General features: G+C 42.2%; 1 protein-coding gene across 7 annotated transcripts; it reads left to right on the top strand.

The window, feature by feature from the left end:
- Positions 1–1,552: 1,552 nt before the first annotated feature.
- On the top strand, positions 1,553–23,536 carry ZNF354A (zinc finger protein 354A). Of its 7 annotated transcripts, XM_082381224.1 has the most exons (5): positions 1,553–1,716; positions 2,764–2,851; positions 7,030–7,156; positions 8,084–8,179; positions 21,513–23,536. In XM_082381224.1, the coding sequence occupies exons 2-5, from the start codon at positions 2,819–2,821 to the stop codon at positions 23,075–23,077; spliced, it is 1,821 nt and encodes a 606-aa protein (XP_082237350.1). In that variant the 5' UTR covers positions 1,553–1,716; positions 2,764–2,818; the 3' UTR covers positions 23,078–23,536. The 7 variants fall into 7 exon arrangements, with proteins under 7 accessions (XP_082237350.1, XP_082237352.1, XP_082237354.1 ...); XM_082381226.1 differs by lacking the exon at positions 8,084–8,179; XM_082381225.1 differs by lacking the exon at positions 1,553–1,716 and having other exon boundaries at positions 1,723–2,851.
- Positions 23,537–24,357: the final 821 nt, after the last annotated feature.

Below are 24,357 nucleotides of genomic sequence, written 5' to 3'. Positions count from 1 at the left end.
ATTCTACCAGTCCTTGATCCAGCAATTCAACTTCAGGGAATTTAAACTAAGAAAATAATTTTCAAAGATATAGCTACAAGGATATTAATGGAGCAAAAACTAGAAAAAATATAACTAACAGTAGGGGTAAAATATTATGTAAATACATTTAAATAAATAAGTTTAACAAAAAAATTTATTTAAATGCAATGGAATGTACTGAAGTCACTGAAAACACTACTGATGGGTAATATTTATTGGCAAGTTCAAACATTCAAGGCATATTCTTAAGTGGGGGAAAAAACCCACACGTAATTGTAAACAACATAGGTTACAATTGCTATCTGCAATATTCCATTTTGTTAAAAACAGATTGGTGTGACTATCAGAGAGATTAATATGGAGTTCAAAGGGCTGCTAAGAGATGTTCACCAAAATGTTAACCATTTATTTTTGTGGGGTGGCATCAAGTGCATCTTTCTTTATTTTATTTATCAAACCTTCTAAATGGGACATGTGTTTCTTTACCAATAAAAAAAAAATGTGTTGGCTTCTCAGTGCCTGAAATGGCCCTCCTCTCCTGCACTGCCTCTGAGTCTTCCCTCCATTCTCACTCTCTCAGTGAGGCCTGCGAGGAGCCACCCTACTCACTCTCCCAAATGAGCCCCAAATCCCCACCACACTGCTCTCCTTTCACTTTTCCCCATAACACTTATCTCCTAAAATGTTATATAATTATATTCATGGCTTATGGTCTGCTCTCTACCTCCTTCCCCCACCCCCACCTCCCAAAACAGTTCTCCAGAGCAATGATCTCTCTTTTGCCCACTGAGGTATTTCAAATCCTTTACAATGGGGCTTGGCACATAGCAGGTGCTCCATATATTTTTTTTCTAATATAAATTTCTTTCTTTATTTTTGGCTGCGTTGGGTCTTCGTTGCTACGCACAGGCTTTCTCTAGTTGCGGTGTGAGGGGGGGCTACTCTCCGTTGAGGTGCGTGGGCTTCTCATTGCGGTGGCTTCTCTTTCTTGCCGAGCATGGGCTCTAGGCGCGCAGGCTTCAGTAGTTGTGGCACGTGGGCTCAGTAGCTGTGGCTCGCCGGCTCTAAAGCGCAGGCTCAGCGGTTCTGGCACACAGGCTTAGTTGCTCCAAGGCATGTGGGATCTTCAGGGACCAGGACTCGAACCCGTGTGCCCTGAATTGGCAGGCGGATTCTCAACCACTGCGGCACCAGGGAACTCCTCCATACACTCTTGTTGAATGACTTAAGGGCAAATAGGTTTGTTCTTGGCGGTTGTCTACTTGCCTTGCTATCATTTACGCAGATGCAGAGCTACAAGTCACTGCCCTGTAGGAACCTCTGTTTCCTCCTGGAAGAACCGCGAACCCAGGAGCCAGCAGCCCAGGGAGCGCGACCACGAACCCAGAATGGGGTCTGGACAAGTGATAGGCTCAGCCAGGGCTCTCCTCGCACACAAGCTCGAAGAACTACATTTCCCAGAATCTTTTGTTCTCGCGTGGACTACATTTCCCAGAGGGGCTCGCGACTGTCCCTGCCCCGCCCCTCCCGGACCTACGTGGGGTGTCGGGCGTTTGCCGCTGGCGTGAGCTGATTACCAGCCAGAGGGCCGTCCAGGCGGCACCGCGGGGAGTCCCCAGCGGAAGCTGCTGTCCGGCCGTGGCAGTTCCGGAGCCTCCAGCCTGCGGCCCGCGGAACCCCAGAGGCCTGGGCGAGGTGAGCGGCGGGGGGTAGGCAGGATGCGGGAGGGAGGACCAGGCTTCGGGAGGATGCGTCGCCGGGGCATGGGGCACAGGCCCAAGAGACGCGAGCCGGGCCTTTGTGGGCGCCGGCGGGCCGAGAGCCGGGCACCCCTGGCTCTGTCCGCCCGCCGCCCCCAGCCGTGCCACAGACGTGCCCCTGAACGAGACAGCTCGGGCACTTCGTCCCCATTGGCTGGACCCAGCCACCCACCTGCTTCTTCCCGACCAGTTCCCAGCGCGCTACCTGCCCAGCGCCTGCCGGCATTTGAATTTGTTTCGGGCCGGCAGTGAACGTGAGAAAATTATTTCCTCCCTTTACCATCACCCCTGCACTCCCGAGTGACAGGCTTGTTTTGCGCGAGAAGTGAGTCGCCGGCTTCCCCCAGTAGCAGAGCCAGGACTGGAACCCAGGTCTTTGGTTTTCTGTGCCCTTTCCTCAAGACAGCAGCCCCCTCCCCGCCATAGGAGAGCCCTTTCCGAAGCAGCTTTCTCTAGAAATCTGGAAATTGTTTCCTTGACAGGAGGCGGAGGAATTGGGTGGGAAGGCTTGAGGTGGAGAAAAGTTGGCACATGCACGCAGGGAGGTTAGAGCAGGTGCTCTGGAGCCCGCGGTGCTTGGAATCCTGGTGCCACCCTCCCTGGTTGTGTGGACTGGGGCAAGTTGCTCCCACTCCTCCCTCAGTTTCCTGATCTATAAAATGGGGTGCTGACAGTGCCAACTGTGCTGTGGGACTCGATGATGTATTGGTAGGTAGTGCCTGGCACGCGGTGAGGCCCAGGGAGTTGCTGCTACTGCTGATGGAGTCCTAGGACCTCTTCCTCTGAGCCAGGGAAAGAGCTGGGCCTGGACCAGGATGACCCAGCCCTTCTCTCTGGTCCTGTCTACCCCTCGTTCCTTCTGACTTCCTTCTCTGAGGGCACTTGGCATCATTCTCAAGTGGTATAAAGGTTTCAGAGCTGCTGATTCTGAGGGGTGGAAAGCAGAAGGGGCTTCCTCCTGGCTCCCTTTTTCTTCTCTCAGATCTGGCTTCTGGAGACTTCTCCCATCCTAAGGGGAAACTGCCCAGAAAGAGGACATGGCTACTGAACAGAGGGAAGCAAGGTCTCAGGTGAGTTCATTGCCATCTCAGGTCTTAGAGACAAATTGGTTTTTTGGGTTTTTTACCCTTAAACTGAAGTTTTCTCCCCAATACAGTCTTCGCCAGGATTTGGAGCCCATGTCCTTCTCCCTTTGAAGAGTTGGTCCACCCTGGTGGATGGTGGATTGCATAGGGAATGCTTGCCTCCAACCCCCCAATCCATGTCCTGTGTTTCTCTTTTTTTTTTCTAATTGACAGTCTTTTATTCATTAATCTCAATTCACTGTATGATTACTGAATTGATAGGTAAGATGCCACATGTCTTATACCACTTGGGGTCAGAACAAACAAACATGCGCACTTGGCAGAGTTCCTTTCTGGCCTGCCTCCTTTGCTCACTCATGTCCCCCTCCCTACCCTTGGCCGGAATGCTTTTCTTTTTCTTTCCACCCCTGAGAAATCCTCATGATACCTTCGCCAGGCTTTTCTCAGTCCATAGTTTTTAGTTTTTTCTCCCTCTTAACTTTCTGGATCATGTGCCTTGCTTCTGTCACTCTCTTGAAAACTGATCTTGACCTGCCATTTTCATCTTTATGTTGTGAGAATGAGGGTGGGACCCCATCCAGGTGAGCCACTGTGTGAACAAAGGATAGCCATGTTGATGGGGACATAGATGGAGAGGTCTCTTGACTCCAAGAGCAGAGAGAAGACTCCTCAGGAAGCAGCAGTGAGAGTTTCATGGGGTATTGGTAGTGGAGAGGCAGTGTATACGGTAATTACTCAGTGGGGCTTTTGAGCCAGATGGCCGAGTTTGTGCCCATCTCCTCTGTTGCTGTTAATGGGTCTTGAGCAAATAACTCCACCTCTCTGTGCCTCAGTTTCTTCACCTGTAAAATGAATACAACAACCGGGCCTACCTCATAGGGTAAATGAGAGGATCCTGGGAGTTAGTGCATGGAAAGCGTTCGGATCAGGGCCGGGCACATAGTAGATGTTCAATATATGGTGGTTGTGGTAGCTAAACGATATTATTCTAGTTCATGATGTCTATCTATCTACTGTTGGTAGATAGAAATGACTGTACAGTGTCCTTCCTTTACTCATCCTCATCTAACAATAATAGTTAACGTTGCTGGGGAATATCCTGAGGGCTTTACCTTTGTTCTCACTCTCATAGCGAAGCAGAAGTTATTACCCCCATTTTACACTTGAAACTGAGGCTCAATGAAGTCAGGTAACCTGAAATCAAACCCAGGTATGTCTGGCCTCTAAGTTCATGTTAGTTATCATCCAGCCTTTCCTCTGGTACATCTTTCAGAACACAGGGCAGGCCTGGCCCCCAAATTACCAGAGTTCTCTGCAATGTGATGTTGTGTATCTTTTGGACCCATGAAATGTGGTAGTGGTTGATCTTCTGAGACTGTGGCTAGGACCTGCCTCTGCATATTTGGGCTACTTTTTTCTAAGCCTTTCCCATTCCATTCCAACAGAGCCAGGCTTCTCTCTTACCCAGAATCTTCTCCATCCCTGCTTGTGAGTCCTATGTGACATTTCTCCCTAACCTCACCTGCTGCCGATACATCAGTACTATGTGGACTTGTGTGTAAAACTCAGTGACAGGACGTTTAAGACCAGAGAGAGAATATACCCACCAAGTGCTGGGTTAAAAGAAAACTTCAATTATTGTCTTGTCTCTACCATTGATAAAGTATGTGACCTGGTGTCTTAACTGCCCTGGACCTTGTGTTTCTCATCTCTAAAATGAGGATTGACTAGGAAATGGTATATGGTCCTGTCCAGCGACACTTTTCTTGTTCAAATTGTTTCATGTGTTTTTCTTGTCTGCCAGTTGGATTGTAAATTCTTTTGAGGGTAAAGATCATTTCTTGTATTCCCCGCCGTGTGCCAATAAATTATCTTATTATACATGCACTGCATGTTAATGTTAAAAATTTCAGAGAATAAAAAAGAAAGTAAAATCACTCTTACCCCAACATCTTGAGATAATCATGGTCATACCTTTGGTATGCAGCCCTCAGAATAATTTTCTATGCACCTTTACTTATTTATTATTTATTTATGTACAGGTGTACATATGTATATATGTATTTTTTTATTTTATCATTTTAACTTTTTATTTTGATAAAATATACATAAGATTAAATTTACCACTTTAACCATTTTTGAGTATATTGGCATTAAGTACGTTCACAGCGTTGTGCTACCATCACTACTCTTTATCTCCATTGTATGGATTATCATTTATTTCTTAACCCTATGAGATAGGCGTTGAGAGGCAGTTCCTTGGATTGGAATTCTACCTCTACCACTGACCAGCTGTGATATTGTGATTTATAATATGAAATATATATTTGGTCTTTGTCCCTGTTCCTGGCACATAACTTCCAAAACCCTTGTGATTTCCTAAGTGGTTAGTAATATATGATTTTTATCCCTGAAATTACTTCAGAGCAATGAAGGCAAAATGGGTGTGTTTTGTATCCACACCAGAGTTTATGTTGATGAGGTGACTTTTGTACCCCACCTAAGGATGCGGGCTAATTGCCAGGGGAACCAACCTTGATTAAAGTGTTGGAATTTTCAGTCCTGCCCCCCGATACCCCCTCTTATCCATCTGCCGCCACCCTAGGAGATGAAAGTTCAGTCAGTCGCCAATGGTCAGTGATTTAATCAATCATGCCTGTGTAATGAACCTCCATAAAAACCCAAAAGGGTTCAGAGTTCTTCCAGGTTGGTGAACATGTAGAGAGTCGGGGAGAACGGTGAATCCCGAGAGAGCATGGAAGCTGTGCACCCCTTCCCTGTGCCTCTCTTTCATCTGCCAGTTCCTATATCTTCTTTTATAATAAACCAGTAATCTAGTAAGTAAATGTTTTCCTGAGTTCTGTGAGCCACTCTGGCAAATTAATCAAACCTGAGGAGAGGGTTGTAAAAACCTCCAATTTATAGCCAGTCAGTCAGCAGTACAGGTAACAACCTGGACTTGTGATTGACATTGAAACGGGGCCAGTCTTGTGGGAATCTAACACTATCTTCAGGTGTCAGAATTGAGTTTAATTGTAGGACACCCAGCTCGTGTCCCACAATTGCTTGGTGTGTGGAAAACCCCCCACATCTGGTGTCAGAAGTGAAGTAGTGTTGTATTAAGAGTAGAGGAGGGGCTTCCCTGGCGCAGTGGTTGAGAGTCTGCCTGCCAGTGCAGGGGATACGGGTTCGAGCCCTGGTCTGGGAAGATCCCACATGCCGCGGAGCAACTAGGCCCGTGAGCCACAATTACTGAGCCTGCGCGTCTGGAGCCTGTGCTCCACAACAAGAGAGGCCACGATAATGAGAGGCCCGCGCACCGCGACGAAGAGTGGACCCCACTTGCCACAACTAGAGAAAGCCCTCACACAGAAACGAAGACCCAACACAGCCAAAAATAAATTAATTAATTAATTAAAAAAAAAAAAAAAAGAGTAGAGGAGACATGCAGGAGGAGTGAGTTTTTCCTTCATACCAGCTGTGTGACTTGGATAAATTTCTCTTTGTTTTCTCTTGTGTAAAATGGACACAATAATCGTACCTTCTTCATAGGGTTGTTGTGAAGATAAAATACAGATATACACTAAAGGTTAATATAAAGCTCTAAGAATAGTACTTAGCCTGAAAAAAGCATTCAATAAATTATAGCTATTTTAATTTCCATTATTACTGTCCTCAAGCTTTAGGGAGCACAGAGTGCCTTAAGTTATTTAAACTAGTCTCCCTTGGTGATTATTTAGGTTGTTTCCATTTCTTTGCTGTTACTAACACCATGATAAATGTCCTTGCATGTGCATTTTTGTTCACTGTTCATTATCAAACAAATATAGTAATTGGAGAGTTAAAAAGTATGCACATTTTAAAGCTTGTAATGTATGTTATCAAATTGCCAACAGGAAGATTATTCTAATTAACACTTCCACTAATGGCCTTAATACCTCCACACATCTCTTGTAGCAGTTAACTCGGGGCCTGGTTCATACTTCATGCTACTCAATATATATTTGTCATTGGTCAATTGTTCATTAAACAAATGACCTGGAACCTTCAGAACCTAGAATAATATAGAAGCATTTCATGGTAGCCCCTCTACTCCCCACTGCCACCTTCTTCACCCTGTGTGATGGGTGGTCCTGGGTGAGCTGGGATGCTTGTCTCTACAGGTGTCAGTGACGTTCGAAGATGTGGCTGTGCTCTTTACGCGGGATGAGTGGAGAAAGCTGGCTCCTTCTCAGAGAAACTTGTACCAAGATGTGATGCTGGAGAACTATAGTAACCTTGTCTCATTGGGTAAGGAAATTTCCCCTGTAGATACAGAATTCAGAAATTGGGATACCTCAGCATCTGATTTCCTGGATAAAAGCCCTGGGTCATTAAAAACTTTAGCTGAGTTTTGCCTTAGCACTATACAAACTGGATCTCCCTAAATAAACCTGAAAACCTTTTTCTCCCTCGTAGGTATGGAATTGCCCCATGGATGGGACAATCTACAGGGCTGCACATTAGAAATTCCCTCACTGCAGGCAACATTTTCCCACTATGATTGAACTATGATGTGTTTGCTCATCTCCTAACAGATAGCATCCCTCAACCTTCTTCTTTGACCCAACACTGGCTTTTTTCAATTCTCTTTTACAGGGGTCAGCAAACTTTTTCTGTAAAGGACCAGGGAGTAAATATTTTCAGCTTTGTGGGCCACATATAGTCTCTGTAACATATTCCTTTTCTCTTTTTTTCAACCATTCTTTGCTCAAGGGCCATGCATAAACAGACAGTGGCCTAGTTTGGCCTATGACCCATAGTTTGCTGACTGCTGCCATCTTTCAAAGGGAGTCAGATAGTGTTTTCTCATTTTAAACAAGCCACTTGGTACATAATCCTTTCCACAGATGCCTGTTACAAATATTAATTTAGTCTGTACATTTAACATACATTTAACAGTGTATACATATTCCCTCTTGTATAGAAAACTATTACCACCCTGTTAATCAAGGCTGCATGTTTATCATACTTCACTAACATACAACTAAATGTTACATTGCCCCTTGCCTTTACCCTAACACACCCCTCACATTGTGGGGGCACAACTTGAGCATCCCACAGAAGTTCTCTGTATCATCCTTTGAGTTTTCCACTCAGATCTCAGATACCTCTTTGTGTCAAGGCAAAATCAAGTCTTTTTTTTCTTTTTTTTTCTTCTTTTTGGTCTATGAGCAGGACTCCCATTTTCCAAACCAAAGGTGATCTCCCTGTTGCAGCAAGGAGAAGACCCCTGGAAGGTAGAGAAAGAAAGCCCTGGAGGCTCCTCTCTAGGTGAGTGGGTGGGGAATCTCTGCAGGCAGCAGTCTGGTAAATGAGTGCATGTGCAACTCGGAGATGTTGGTCAGGGAAATTTCTGCAGGTTCTCAGTCCTCAAGAAGTTGTGGAGAAGGGACGCTAAGGCCCCGAGTCACAAGCTTCCTCTTCTTCTCTGATAATTACTGCACAGGTGAATCTCTCAGGATCTTTTTTCTTGTTGTTTCTTTGTTCCTGTTGTTTCAGAGGAGGGCTACATTGTAATGCATTCATTCAGCAAACTTAGTGCATTTAAGGAACTGCAGATAATTCATTCAGACTGAAGCTCAGGGTATATGGGAAAAGAAAGAGATGAGGAAGGAAATGAGATTAGAAAGCCAGATGGGAGCCACACTATGAAGTGCTTTGGTACAGTTCTTAGGGATGGGAACTGTCCATGGATGACTGGAAATAATTCAAGAGTTTCAAGCAGAAGAGTTGTGTGGTTGTTGATATTTTAGAAAAAATAGTCTGAGTCTGAGATACTTTAAACGTCCTTCAGTAAAGGCTAAAGAAGCTGAGGTGGGTCCCTACACTGGCACACAGCACCACAGTCAGAAAGCAGCAGCACTGGTGTGGGCGGAGCTCCAAGCTATGTGAAGGACTAAAGCAAGTTACGGTGCATGATTATGACATGTCGCCATTTATGTGTAAAGAAAATTACGTGGGTGTTTGTCTATATGCATAATATGCGTGTAAGTGCCGAGAGAAAGGTCGGGGGACACCTAAGCTGGTAACTAGTTACATTTGGATTGGGATCGAGAATGAGTATTGATGAAAGGGGACTTTAGTTACATGCAATGTTATTAAAATTTTCACAGAGAATATATTCATGAAGTCCTTATTACGCAATTTCAATTAAGTAAGAATGGTCGCTTTGGAAACACTGTTGGTCTTAGATTTGAAGTGAGGAAAAACTAGAGGTGGGAACCTTCTGGACATTATTGCATAATGTAGGCAAGACGTTACCTGGAGGAAGGCATGTGCAGTGAGTTCAGGAAAGAGGAGAGGTCCCTTCATTAAGGGTATAGGACAGGTTCAGTGTGGGATGGGTTTCATTTGAGATGTGAGTGAAATATGGGTAGAGGTCGCCAGTGGACAGCTGTAGAAGGTAAACAGGGTCAGAACTCAACAGGGAGGTCAGGGAGCCATCAGTGCAAAGGTGGCATTTGAAGCCTTGAGCTGAGAAGATGAGGGAACGGAGGAGAGGACAGAGTCCCAGGAAACCTCAGTGTTTATGAGGTGGGTTAAGAAGGAAGAATCTGTGGCTGAGCCTGAGAAGAAGTCACCAGAGGAGAAAAATGGCAGATTCGGCTGTCATGGAAGTTGAGGACTGAGAGCTGTTGAATTGGGGAGGCCAGGGCTCTGGGGGAGCCAGGTTCTAACCCTCGCCCACTGCTTTCCTATCCCGTGATAAACAGCAGTGCAACCTTGGACAGAAGGACACAGGTCCTGCCCTGGCGGAGCTCAGTGGAGGGGAAGGCTAAGCGCACACAGGGCTGTGGAATGACAGACTCTGGTGAGGACCTCTGGGGAAAAGCTGCAGGTTCTGTGAGAACGTGGAACAGGAGGGATGCTGTGGGCAAGGCTTCCCGAGGAAGGGCCGGATCCCACGTTGTGAGAAGCGTTCAGGCGCAGGAAGAGCATGTCCGAGAGTCCAGACAAAGGAAGCCGGTGTGTGGAGACGGGAGCAGGGAGAGGGGGGGCAGGGACCTGAGAGCCAGGCACAGCCTCTGAGGAGTTGAAGTACCCTGGCCACGGTCCCAGGTTTATATTCTGCAAGGATCAGCCTGCAACCAATGTGGAGCCACCTGGCATAGACTTGGTAGGACTTGTCTGAGGTTGCTGTCGGGTCCAGACGAGTCAGTGATGACCCCTCACAATGCAGGCCCAGCAGAAGGGCTGTGGGACAGGCTGTCTCAATCCCTAAAGCCCCCACACCTTTAGTAGAGCTCATTCTTCCCTGTATAAAGTGAGATCTTTTGAGGTGGGAACCACACTTATCTCTCCTTATATCTTTTGTCACTTGGGAGAAATATTCTAATTTTGTGGGAACTGCTAGATACCACCACAAAGTAAACAGAGAACGCAGGCAGCAGGGAACCAGTGGAGAGTTTAGGAGGGGCGTCAGGTGTGGACTGAGTCTGGCGTGGAAGATCAAAGGAAGAGACGGAAGAATTGTTCCCTTTCCATTCGCCTCGGGAGCCTCTGATCCATGAGGAGTCCCCCTTCCTGAGTGCAGTGTTAGTTGGATTAAACTGAATAGAAAGTATGACTGGAGTCGAAAGCTGTCCAGAGAGACCCTGAAGACACCTAGTGGTGATGTCAAGTCCTCAGGTTTGGGAAGCTGTCCCTGAAGGAAAACTCTGAGTGGGTGTCTGGAGGAAGTAAGGACATCAGAGCCAACTGGTGTGCACGTTTCCTTGATGGGATGAACCTGCTCTCTTTGGTCAAAGGTGACAGTCAGATGGAGCGTCCTGGGAGTGCTGGCCTGTGTTTGTGTCTCTCCTGCACCCCTAGCGAGTCTCCCATCTGCCTGGACTAAAGTGCCCTCAGAACAGTTTCCCTTCCAAGGGGAGCTCACTTCCCTGTGAGCTCAGGTGAAGGACCTGGATGTTCTTGGAAGCACCTTGATCATTAACTCTAGACCAGAACCAAAAACCGACCCTTTGAACAGCCAGTGACGGAAGAGCTTATGCTTCCAGGGTAGGACTCCTAGGACCTCTAATTGCCTCCAAATGTGCTTTAAAAATATTATTTTCACGTCAAAACTACTCACAAGTAGGAAAAACAAGACAAAAATGGAAAACAAACTGTCATCCCTGGATCTGTATGTTTCATGTTGAGAGATGGGAGGAAATGGCTCAAAGGGTACACGTCTCATCTGAGTCTCTTACTTAAGAAATGAGTCCAAAGTCTAATCACTATTCTGGAATATTATGTATATAAGATATATATATATATAAAATAAGAATAATGTGATTAAATCAACTTGAATGTCTCATGAGTTTGGTTTACACCTAACATGAAAATATTCTTTTATTCAAAAATTTAAAAATCCAGGGATTATCTAGGTAAACAGTTACCTCCAATGAAAATGTGTTTTTCTTTCTTTGTCTTTTTCTCTTCCTTTGTTATATTTATGCAAGAATTCAGGGCAGACTGAACCTGGAAGGGTGGTCAGCTGAGGGGTTGCTTGTGGGCTGCCTTCCATTCACTGAGATTTGCTGGGGCTGCATCTGCACAGAGAGTAGGGGTCTTTTTCTAATTTGCAGAAAGGTGCTGTTGGGGTTATAGCGGCAGCCTAATGAAATAACATGCAGTGATTTTGAAGAGTGAATTTCTTACAAGATGAAAGTTGAGCCCAAATGCTCTGTAGCCCTGTTTACTATGTTTGATTCAGTCTTGTTCTCAACCCCTGCGCTCCTCTCCTGCCACCAACATCTACTGTCCTTGTAGCTGCCAGAATGGTCTATTTAAAAGATAGATCAGGTCATCTCACTCCTATGCTCAAAACCTCTAGTGGCTTCTATCACATAGAACACAATCCAAAGCCCCCAACGTGGCCCTCAGAGGCCTTTGTGGTCTGGCCCCAGCTACCTCTTCGCTTTCACCTCCTTCCTCTCTGCCTTTCATTGGAGAACTCTAATCACCCTGGCCTCCTTGTAGTTCATCAGGAAGGCCAAGCAGGCTCCCACCTCAGGGCCTCTGCACTTGCTTTTTCCTCTCCTGGACCATTCTTCTTCCTGACGGCCAGGAGCCCACTTGACTCACTTCCTCACACTATACAGGTTTCTGCTCAGATGGCACTTTGTCAATTAGACACAGCTCATCCTTTGTCCTTTGTCCTCCACATTCTTTATCCCCTCATCATGCTTCATTTTCTCTCAGAGTACTTATTACTGCAAAATAGTACATATTTATTTATTATCAGCTCTTCCTCTGGATTGTAAATTCCCTCATGCTGGGTTGTCTGTTTCATTTGTTCCCATGTCCCCAGTACCTAAAATAGTGCCTGGTCAGAGTCAGCTTCCAGTTAGTGAATGTATGAATGACTTGGTTAGGTAGTGGTGATGGAGACAGAAAAAAGGGAACCAGTTTCAGGTTCAGAGATATTTGGCAGATAAAAGCAACAGGACTTGGAGATGGTTTAGATATGGAAGATAGAGGAGATGGAGTTGTCAAGGATGCGTGCTTGGTTTGTGGCTTGTTCTGGGATGGACAGTGATATCATTCACTGAGATAGTGGTGCTAGGAGATCAGATTGGGGGATGGTATAAATATGGTTTTGGATGAATTAAATTAAGTTGTCTTTGGTTGACCCAGTTATTCACGTGGAGATGTCAAATAGCCTGTTTGATTTGGAGTTCCACCCCTCATAATATACCCTGGGCATTAAATATAAATTTGGGAGACCCTGTCACTAAAGATAATTGAAACAGTGGTTGAGTTTGAGTTAGCCTGTGGAGTGGATTCAGAGTACAGCAAGAGCAAGAAAGAGCCTAGGACTCAATCTTGAGGAACTCTGGCATTTCATGGCTAGGCAGAGAGAAATGAACCCGTAGGGAAGACAAGGGTAAGGTGTACTATAGAAGGAAACTCAGGAGTCTAGTGTCATTGAAGTCAAGTCTCATAAAGGATGGTATCAGTAGAGCTAGGGAAAAGTAGATGAACTTGAGACATATTTAGATGGCAGAATAAACAAGTCTTGGTAATTGATTAGCGGAAGGAGAGGTGTGAAGGATGCCTTTTAAAGTTTTGATTCAGAACTGGTGCCAATTACAGAGACAAAAAGGTTATACAGGTTGGGGGGAGGAAATAATCATAAATTCAGTTGAGCTGTCTTTGAGACATGTAAGTTGCTGTTTTGAGCGCAGTGTTGTATAATTAGGTATGGAGAGTAGAGAAGTCTTGCCTAGAGTATGTTTATAGATGAAGCTGGCCTGTGGAAAGGGTACAGAGTGAAAAGAATCAGGAGCCTAGGACTCAACGCTATGGAACTCCAAGGATTAAAGATCAGGTAGAGGAAAATGAGCTCACAAAGGAGATTGAAAAGCCGCAAAGGAGATTGAAGCTGGTGGAACATGAGAAGAATTTGGAGGCAAGTTCAGGGTCACTGTAGCTTGGGTAGTGAGCATCTGAAGGAAAATGAGGCATCACTATCAGATGCTGCTGAGAGGTAAGTTAGGTGGGGACTGAAGAGAGCATCTTGCCTTTGTCACATGAAGGCCATGGTTGCCTTAGAGAGAGTAGTGGTAAGGACAGAAGCCAGAATGGAGCCCATGAGGGGTGAGTGAGCAGGAGGAGATGAATACGTGTGGGATACGATAAGGTGAGATGTGACAAGGAGGCAGTAGCTGGAGAGCTCTTCTATGCAAATATAAACAAATATTTCTTTTTTTTCCTTTGTCCACTCAAATTATATTATACAGCACACATTATTCTGCCCCTTTCACTTGATATATATTGAAACTCTTTCCATGTCAGTACATAAAGAGCTTCCTCATTCTAAGGAGGCTGGCTCTCTTGGCTGGCAGAAGAGGTGATTTTGGTTGTATGTGGCTTTGGATAACTTTAGCCCAGTGGGTCCAGTTTGGGCTAGAATTTTATAAATGCTATGATTTCTAATTAGCAATATGGATATTGGTTTAAAGCTGTACCTTTATCATGTACCCATATGATGTCCTGGTGTATTACAGTTAGAGTTAATCCAACTGTCCATCAAAGGAATCTGGTTGAATAAGGTGAGGGACATTCTCACAGTGGAATTCTCACTGTAAAAAGGAATGAGGAAGAACTCTGTAAATTCCACTGTGGGGTGATATTACTAAGTAGGGGAAAGTGCAGAACAGAACAGTGAGAGTAGGACTTTTATCAAAGAAAGGAGGAGATACCAAAAAAGAAAAAGTGTATAGTTGCTTATATTAAAAAAAAAAAATAGAGAAGCCAAAAAAAAAAAAAAAAGGATAAAACAGATCTATAAAAATGGTTACCTATAAGGTGAAGGAAGAAAAAGGAAAAGGATTGAGAGAACAAGGATAGAATGTAGAATTTTTTTAAGGTACCTTGTTTTTATAATGTTGACTTTGGAACCATAAAAATGTTTTATAAATTATAAAACAAGATTAAATAAAAATGAAAAAGTGTTCCATAAATATTGAAAGCAAAATGAAACAAATGACCCTAATTGTGTTTCAGATTGTTGGCTTAGTCACATAGAGAAAAATTATCTCAAATGCTTTTAAATCACAGCAGCTTGAATAAAGATCCTTAGTGATTTATATAAATATTATGATTTATAACAAGAAATATATATTTGGTACAGAGTCCTAAAACCCTGGGAATTCCTAGATGATGAGAGCCACAAAGGTGTCTTTGTTATGTTAATGAGGTTTCTTTTGGACCCTACCTTAGGATGGGGCCTGGTTGCCAGGACCAATCATGTGATTAGAGGGTTGAAACTTAGGACCACCCCTTGACCTCCAAGGAGGGGAGGGGGACTGGAGGTTGAATTAGTTGCCAGTGGCCAATGATTTAATCAATCATGCCTGTGTAATGAAGCCTCCATAAAAACCCAAAAGGACAGATTCAGAAAGCTTCTGGGTTGGTGAATATGTGGAGATCTGGGGAGAGTGGTGTCCTTAGAGAGGGCTTAGACGTTCCATGCCCTTTCCCCATACATTGCCCTGTGCATCTCTTCCATCTGGCTGTTCCCAAGTTATATCCTCGTATAATTAACTGGTGATCTAGTAAGCAAAATGTTTCTCTGAGTTCCATGAGCCACTGTAGCAAATTAACCAAACCTAAGAAGGGGGTCTTGGGAACCTCTGATTTATAGCCAGTTGGTCAGAAGTACAGATGATAACCTGGGCTTGTGACTGGTGTCTGAGGGAGGCAGAGGGCAGTCTTGTAGGACTGAACCCTTGACCTGTGGGATATGATGCTATCTCCAGGTAGATAATGTCAGAGTTGAATTGTAGGACACCCAGTTGGTATCCAAGAATTGCTTATTATTGATGTGGAAACCGCGCCCCCACCACCACCACCACATTGGAATTGGGTGAAGAACATGTAATTAATTCCTTACAGGCAAAAATAACTTCAAACAATAATGTTGATTTTGGTGGGTATAATGTGTGGTTATGTTTACAAGTAGAGTTCTTATCTTTGAGAAATGTGTTCTGAAATATTATTGATGAAATGATATAATATGGAATTAGCATACTTTAGCATATGCTAATGAAAGAGACGTAAGGGAGTTGTATTAATTTTCTCAGCCTGCTCCGACAAAGTGCCACAAACTGTGTGGCTTTAAACAACAGAAATTTATTGTCTCACAGTTTTGCGGGACCATGCTCCCTCTGAAACTCCAGGTAGGATCCTTCCTTGCCTCTCCCTACCTTCTGGAGGTGGCCAGTGGTCCTTGTTCCTTGGCTTGCAGCTGCATCACTCCAGTCTCTGCTTCTCTTGTCACTTGGTGTTCCCCTGGGGTATCTTGACATGGTCTTTCTGTGCTTGCCTGTGTCCAAATTTCCCTTTTATAAAGACACCAGTCATATTAGGACCTACCCTAATCACCTCATCTCAACTTGATTGAATCTGCGAAGTTACTATTACCAAATAAGGTCATATTCTGAGTTATTGGAAATTAGGACTTCAACATATCTTTTTTGGGTGATGCAATTCAACCCATAATAAGGTAATAGATGAAACAGCATTAGTGATTGTTGATGCTGGCTTGGCAATTCATTGTACAATTCACTACTTTTGTACATGCTGAACATTTTCCATAATAAAAAGCTTTAAAAATCAGAATTACCAACAACAGAATTTCTAAAACAGCATTTCTCTTTTTCACCAACACAGGCATTCTGGAATACATTTACAGATGTGTAGTTCTGCCCCCATCATGGTGTTGTGTGTAATTCTCAGCATATAGCTCCCTCAATTCTCTGACTCTAGAAAACCTTATGAGACTGCAAATGCATGTGACATTTTTATAGGAATAATTTTGAATCTGACCACCTGTAGGATAAGGTGGGAAAGATATAGGTCTGGAAAGTTGCCTTGGGTTCAAAGATTTTGATGCTGCCTTTAGCCCTCACACTATCCCTCCATCTAATCTATGGCTAATCCTTTAAAATCTCATTTTAGACATTTCTTCCCCCAAATTCTGGCCACCACTTGTATGCCTTCCCAGCTTTGGAATTTTTTGTAAGCTCACATTTTCATCCATTTCTGTCTTGTGTTTTTGTTGTATAAATTATCACACTTCTCCTTTTTTGTCTCTAATGCCAAACTGGGAACTCCTTAAAGAAGTTAACTGTTTCTTTTCATTACCAGATCTGGAATGTCTTGTGGATCACATGCCTGGGATAGAGCCTGACTTATTGTAGGTGCTTTTAAAGTATTTGATGAATGAATTCAATAAGGAGCAATCAACGCTTTTTGAAATAATAAGAGGAGTTCTATGTAGTAAGAAGGTTAAATTCGGTGGGAAGTAATACTAGAAAGGTGAGAAACGGGTCAAAGGATCAAATTGAAGGTCAATAGCAATAGTCACTATTGAGTAAGGAGATCCTGAACTTGGATGTATTAATGATGGTTGTTAGAGACATCTTAGTGAAGAGATTCAAGGGAATTTGATGACTGACTAGACTTGGAATGCAGGGGAGAGAAGATTCTGAGATGAAACTAAGAATTCATGGCAAAGGAGCTGAAGAAGTTATGATATAATTCAGAACTCAGAAACACAAAAAAGAGTTTGAAAGGAATGCACTGGATTCGGATTTGGACAAGCTGAATTTGAAGAAAAAGACTCAAATGAAGAGTCTAGCAGGCAGCTGGAAATACCTCTGTAAATTGTTTTGAGGGTCAGGATAGTCATTCAGATAGGAGGTGTGGGAGTGGATGAAATCATCTAGGGAGAGAAGGTTGAAGAGAGACTCACAGAGTTTCATAAGCACCAAGGGAGGAGAATCTAGACCTAATGACAGGAACTAGTCAGGGTGGTGGTCATTGGCAAGATCACCTGGTCTCTAAACTTCTGACCGAAGTCATAACCTTGTTCATGAGTTAGCTCAGGCCCAGGCTTGATTCTGGGAGAGAGCAAAAGTTGAACTGCACTTCAGGAGACATATCTTAGACCTACAGAAAACTTTAAGCAGACCATAAAGAACAGTTAGGATGTCCATAATCCAGGACTCATGTCCCCTTCATTGGGAAACATGACTGTTTTATTAGTCCCATTCTGGACTAAGGCATTGGCACTTGAAGTAGAGTTGAGGTGAGTTTCCCAGTATTGGTATGGACCCTTGTAGCTGTAATTACTTCCATTAAAAAATAAAAACTCTCCATGTCCTATTTCTCTATTTTCCTTTAAACAGAACTTTTCAAAAGCATTTCTATACTTGATGTCTCCATGTTCTCACCTCCCATTGTTTCTTCTGTGCACTCCAGTGGGGCTTTCTTCCTTACTATTCCATGAAAAGCAGTTATTAAATCCCAGGCAGTCTCCATCTTGGCACAATCAGGGTTAAGTTTTTAATTCTTAAATTGTTTAACAAAGTTGATCATTGCCTCTTCCCTGGAGTACTTTCTTCCTTTGGCTTCTGGACCACCATACTCTTCTGCTTTTCTTTTCTTGCCCTCTAGTATTACAGTGCCTAAGTGATTTTTTCAGTTCTTCAGCTTTTTTTTTTTTTTTTTGGCTGCATTGGGTCTTCGTTGCTGCGCGCGGGCTTTCTCTTAGTTGCGGCAAGCGGGGATTGTTCTTCGTTGCGGTGTGCGAGCTTCTCATTGTGGTGGCTTCCCTTGTCGTGGAGCACGGGCTCCACGTGCGCAGGCTCAGCAGTTGTGGATCACGGGCTCCAGAGCGCAGGCTCAGTAGTTGTGGCGCACGGGCTTAGTTGCACTGCGGCATGTGGGATCTTCCTGGACCAGGACTCAAACCCATGTCCCCTGCATTGGCAGGCGGATTCTTAACCACTGCATCACCAGGGAAGCCCAGTTCTTCAGCTTTAAATAAAACTTACCTACTGATGACTCCTAAACACCTGACTGTAGCTCTAACCTTTTCCAAAATAATCTAAAAATATCTCCAAAATAATACATAAAACTGAATGTTTCAGTATCTTCTTCAGTGTCTCTTAAGGCATCTCAGCCATAACCAACATATCTGAAACAGAATAACCCCTGAGACTTGCCCTTTTCCTAGTCTTCTCCTTCTCAGTAGCTTGTGCCAGCATTCATTGTTTTCAGGCTGGAAACCTAGGAGTGCTCCCTAACTCTTTTATTCCCTCTCAGCACCCCACATACAGTCCACCAGCAATTCCAGTTCTGTTAGTATGTGATAAGGATGTAGTCACCATATTACCTCTACCCCGTTTCTCACCTACTTGACTACAGGAGCCTCCTAATCTTCCCTGCTACCTGCTTCCACTTGTGCCCCAACAGTCTGTTCTCTACACAGTAGCCAACTTGAGTGAGCATGTAATTGCCTTGTGACTTCCCATCATACTTAGAATAAAATTCCAGAGTCCTTACATGACCTGTGAGGCCTTATATGACTTGCCTCTACCTATTCCTCCAATGTTATTTACCATTTTCTCTTTTGTTCGCTGCACTCTAGCCACACAGCCTCTTTGCTGTTCCTCAGAAGTCACCACACTTTCGTGTTTGCTGTTTCCTTTGCCCAGGAAGCTCTTGCTTCACACATCCATATGGTTGTTATTTGTTTACTTATTATTTGTCAGTCCGTCCCTCCCTCATACACACACACACACACACACACACACACACACACACATACACATACAAAAAACCAAGGTATAAGCTCCTCGAAGACTGGAACTCTGTCTTACTCATCACATTCTTTGCATTCCCTAGAACATTACCTGGTCCATAGTAGGCACTTAATAAATATTTGTGAATGGAAAGGATGTCTCCAGCATATGCAGAGATAACAAAATAAGAAAAAAACATGTAGTGCTCCAGAAACTGCATGCAGTTCAGCATACCTGGCAAGAAACCAGAGGAGGGAAATGAGTACCGAGGTGAATGAAGGTCAGATCATGAAACACCTTGTTGACCATGTTAAGTACTCTGGACCTTACTTATATACAAATCATTGAAGATAAGTTGGAGGATCTTACAGAAGTTTGCAACATGGTAAGATGTGGATTTTAGAAAGATTACTGTGGCTACAGCGTGGAGACTGAATTGACAGCAAGATTTGAGGTGGGAAGACTAGTTAGGAGACTATGGTGGAACAGTAAAGCATGAGAAAGAGTACCATTTAGGTACCCGAGCCCAGTGCTCAGGGCTCTAGTAAAGTTGTTGGTTGTAAAACTGCAGTCTTTACATACAGACCTAAGGCAGGGTCTCTAACTTTGCCTTATAAACTACAATCCAAAATTTTGGAATCTTGCTATCTTCTTCCCAGCTCGTGTAGTAACCTAGAACCAATGACTGATGTTCACAGGGAAAGTACTCCATTTTTACCACTGCCTCCCACACTTGTGCCCAAATAATGTTACTGAAATTTGGATCACTTAAGCAAGGCTTAGATGGACAAGGAAATTAAAAGGTGTTGAACAAAAAATTAAAAACTCCTCTTTCTGTTACAACAAAGAGTAAAAATTAGAGAGCAGATAGGTTTTGTGATTGGCTAAGTGAAAAAGAGCTATTACACAAATGCACATTATGGGCTCTTCCAGAAGATGTGGTCCCTAATTTAATGAGTGATTTATTGATACTTATCTATATATGTATTTTAAAATGAGTGTTATTCTCACTTGCTCTGCTTGGCAAATATCAGTGCCTTAAAAAAAAATAGTAAAGATGGGTGCATATAAAATTAGTCAGAGAGTGTGTGTAGAGTGGGGGAAAAAATCCCAAACCCTAGGGAAAGCAATTTTTAAAGTGGAAATAGAAAAAGTTACCTATGAAGGAAACTGAGAAGTTAACACTGGTAGAAGAAAAGAGAAAAGCAGAATATATTATGTTCACCAAGCAGAGAGAATCTGTATACAGGTGAGAAAGTGAATGTCAGATAGGAATCTCAAAATACAGTGAGTTGCAAAGGAGCCCTTTAAATGGTTACTCTAGCCCAGGAGAAAATGCCAAACTATATGTATACCTATTCCCCTGACAGAATTTAATATTCAATGAATTGTGTCCTTACCCAATTTTAAAATTTATTGAATTTAATTCTGTTTTTTACCACCTTATCATGTTAGCCCTTTTTACCTTTTTATGTTTATTCTTGTCTTACTGATGCTTGACTCTTTTCTATGCTGCTTGCATAGCATCTCCTGCTTGATGCACGAGCAAGGCTGCTTTCTTATGTTGCAGCTTTTGGCTTCATGCCTACCTGTTGACACCTCTGTAGATTAATTCAGTAATTACTTCCTGTTTGAACTGGCTCTGAAACCCTCCCATTGCTTGTATAATGTACTGTCCTGGAAGGCAACTTCTCATACAAGTGCTTGAATCCTGTGTGTGTGTGTGTGTATGTGTGTGTGTGTGTGTGTGTGTGTGAAATTAATATATAAATAATTGAGATTATTTGACATTGTTCAAATTAGGTATATATAAGTTATTAAGGAAGATTAACAAAACAAACATTTTGTGTATAATTCAGATGCCATTAGGAAGATCTGTAGGTTAATAGGGCATGCTAATCTGCTTGCAGAGAACATTAGGGTAGAAAAAGAAAGTGAAAAATATTTAGATATAGATAAGTATAATTACATATATAGTATATATATATATTTTTTAAACACTGTGGTGAGTGCCTATAATAAGAGGAATGCACTATGGAAACTCACAGTTAAGAAAGGACTCAGAGTTAACTTTTGAACTGATTCTGAAGGATACAAAGGAATTTGGCATGAGGGAAAAGGGATGAAGACTTTCCAGATTAGGAATGATAACACAAAGAAGAAAAATGTCAGGAAGATAATTTAGGATTCTATCATGGGCTTTGGACTCTGATCCCAGGCTGCCTTTTCCAATTCATGGCTCCCCTTTGAATCCCTCTTCTCCATTTTCCATTAGCCAATTCTTCTCATCACTCTTACACTCACCCTCTTTAAATGGGTTTGTTTAATCTTTTCTCCACCCTGTTGTTCTCAACTCCTGTTGATTGTTTCTCTGTACCACTTAAATCTCCTAAGTTTTTCTTCTTACTATTTTTGGCTGGATACCAAGACCTTATTTAAATACCATCAATATTCAGTCTATACATTTAGTCTCAGTAGCCAAATGCTGTATCACATGAAACACCTCCAGTTTTTTCTTTCCCTTCCAGGATGGAAGAACAGTTATAAAACCACAAAGTCAACTCAAACGCAAGGTTCTTCATTTCAGGAGCTGATAATGAAAAGATCCAAAAGGAATGGACCCTGGGACTTCAAATCAGAAAAACCCTGCAAATATGAAGACAGATTAGAGAAAAAGCAGAAGAAGAAAGAAAGTGTTCAGATAGTTTCAGTCACTCACAAAAAAATCCTCACTATAGAAAGAAAACATAAAAATACTGAATTTGGCCAAAACTTCAGCCCAAAGTCAGTCCTTGTTAGGCAACAGGTGGTTCCCAGAGAAAAATCCCCACCAAAATGTGAAATACAAGGAAACAGCTTCAAACAGAATTCCAATTTACTTAATCAACAAAAAATCAACATAGCCGGGAAACGTTATAAATGTAGTATGTGTGAGAAAACCTTCATTAACACTTCATCCCTTCGTAAACATGAGAAAAACCATAGTGGAGAGAAGTTATTTAAATGTAAAGACTGTTCGAAAGCCTTTAACCAAAGTTCAGCTCTTATTCAACATCAAATAACTCATACTGGAGAGAAACCCTATATATGTAAAGAATGTGGGAAAGCCTTCACTCTCAGTACATCCCTTTATAAACACCTAAGAACACACACGGTGGAGAAATCCTATAGATGTAAAGAATGTGGTAAATCCTTCAGCAGAAGGTCAGGCCTTTTTATACATCAAAAAATCCATGCTGGAGAAAACCCCTATAAATATAATCCAGGTAGGAAGGCATCTAGTTGCAACACATCCCTTCCTGGATGTCAGAGAATGAATTCCAGAAAGAAGTCCTATTTATGTAATGAATGTGGCAATACCTTTAAGTCTAGTTCATCCCTTCGTTATCATCAGAGAATTCACACAGGAGAGAAACCTTTTAAATGTAGTGAATGTGGGAGAGCCTTCAGTCAGAGTGCATCTCTTATTCAACATGAAAGAATTCACACTGGAGAAAAACCTTATAGATGTAATGAATGTGGAAAAGGTTTCACTTCTATTTCACGACTTAACAGACACCGAATAATTCATACTGGTGAGAAGTTTTATAATTGTAATGAATGTGGTAAAGCCTTAAGTTCCCACTCAACACTTATTATTCATGAAAGAATTCATACTGGAGAGAAACCATGTAAATGTAAAGTGTGTGGGAAAGCCTTCAGACAAAGTTCAGCTCTCATTCAACATCAGAGAATGCATACTGGAGAAAGACCCTATAAATGTAATGAGTGTGGGAAAACATTCAGGTGTAACTCTTCCCTTAGTAATCATCAGAGAATTCACACAGGAGAGAAACCATATCGATGTGAAGAATGTGGGATATCTTTTGGCCAAAGTTCAGCTCTTATTCAACATCGAAGGATTCATACAGGAGAGAAACCCTTCAAATGTAATACATGTGGGAAAACTTTTAGACAAAGCTCATCACGTATTGCCCATCAGAGAATTCATACTGGAGAGAAACCCTATGAATGTAATACATGTGGGAAACTTTTCAATCACAGGTCATCTCTTACTAATCATTATAAAATTCATATTGAAGAGAACCCCTAGAAAGTAGGTTTGCATGTGTGAAATTCTGAAACCAAAGCTCATCAGAATACATGAAAGTGATGTAATAAATGTAATGGATATGAAAAGCTGTTCTATGATTTAGTCATCAAATAATAAATTCCAAGGATAAACCTATGTAATAGATAATGAGGAAAGTGGAAATTGTTCAATCCTATCAGACACTTTATAATAACCTAAAATGAAGAATTCCTGACTGGAGACATTGACTTTGGGCATTTGTAAAATAATTGTTTTCTCTACAGCATCGTATGCTGCATATCATATGTAATTGTTATAAACATCTGGGTGATGAGGGGAAGTGTGCACTGGATTTCCTGTTAAACTGTAAACTGTTAATACTTTTTTTTAAGTAACTGACATTGTAATAGTATATAAAAGATGTGGTCAAAGAAATTATACATTTTTAGAGAAAAGGACCAAATAAAAGATAAAACTGAATTGTAAACTACCTCTCACTTTCTGGGGTTTGTCCTTTTCCTGACTTGATGTCAAACTTTGTGTATGGATTTCATTTAAAAATAGAAATAAAAGCCTGTTCTCTTCCTTTGTTCTAGTAATTGCTGTGTGGAAATTTTCTACCCAATTTTTAATTCTGTTCTCAGAATTATTTTTTTTGCTCTGAAGTCATTTATTATAAAATTATACATGCTATATACTGTGAGCTGTCATCTTAAGTATATTAAATGGAAAAATAAGCGATTTTCAAGTTTAAAGCTATTAAATATATATTTAATATATATTATACATATATATTTAATAACATATATTCTAAATTCACAACAGAAGGGGCTGTCAAAAGTAGTTTAATGAATCTAGCATATGTGCCAAAATATTGAAAGGTACATCAATCATTTCATGAAATAAAGAATATGTTTTTCCTACTTGGTGTTCTCTAGTGTCAAACAATTTTAAGAAAACAAAAGGAGTAATTTATAAACAACTCAGTAGTTTGGTTGGTTGTTTGAGTCCCAGCTTTGGGGCAGGTACTATACTGCGCACTGGGAATTTTAAGAAAAAAGTCACAGGCCTTCAATAAGCCATGAATGGAGGAAAGGGGATGGAGTTAAGAGACTATCAGATGAGTAAAGCAAATTATTATGTCACTGTATGTAAGTGTGGTTGTTTTAACAGGCAAATAGATAGGTTGTGACAATATGTTACAGTGCAAGAATGTTGTAGAGATTTGGACATGATGAAGGAGAGATTGAATGTAAGGAAACCTGGTGACATCAGAGAAAGCTTTCCAGAGGCAATGATGC

This window comes from Balaenoptera borealis (assembly GCF_965194805.1).
Source record: "Balaenoptera borealis genome assembly, chromosome: 2".
NCBI lineage: Eukaryota > Metazoa > Chordata > Mammalia > Artiodactyla > Balaenopteridae > Balaenoptera > Balaenoptera borealis.
This window is presented reverse-complemented; position numbering and strand designations above follow the sequence as displayed.

Bases quoted from the DNA above. Each gene is read 5' to 3' on its own strand.
- ZNF354A (XM_082381224.1), top strand. From the start codon at position 2,819: ATGGCTACTGAACAGAGGGAAGCAAGGTCTCAG. The intron at 7,157-8,083 runs GTAAGGAAATTT...GTCTATGAGCAG, and splicing joins TAGTAACCTTGTCTCATTGG to GACTCCCATTTTCCAAACCA. The intron at 8,180-21,512 runs GTGAGTGGGTGG...TTTCCCTTCCAG, and splicing joins CCCTGGAGGCTCCTCTCTAG to GATGGAAGAACAGTTATAAA.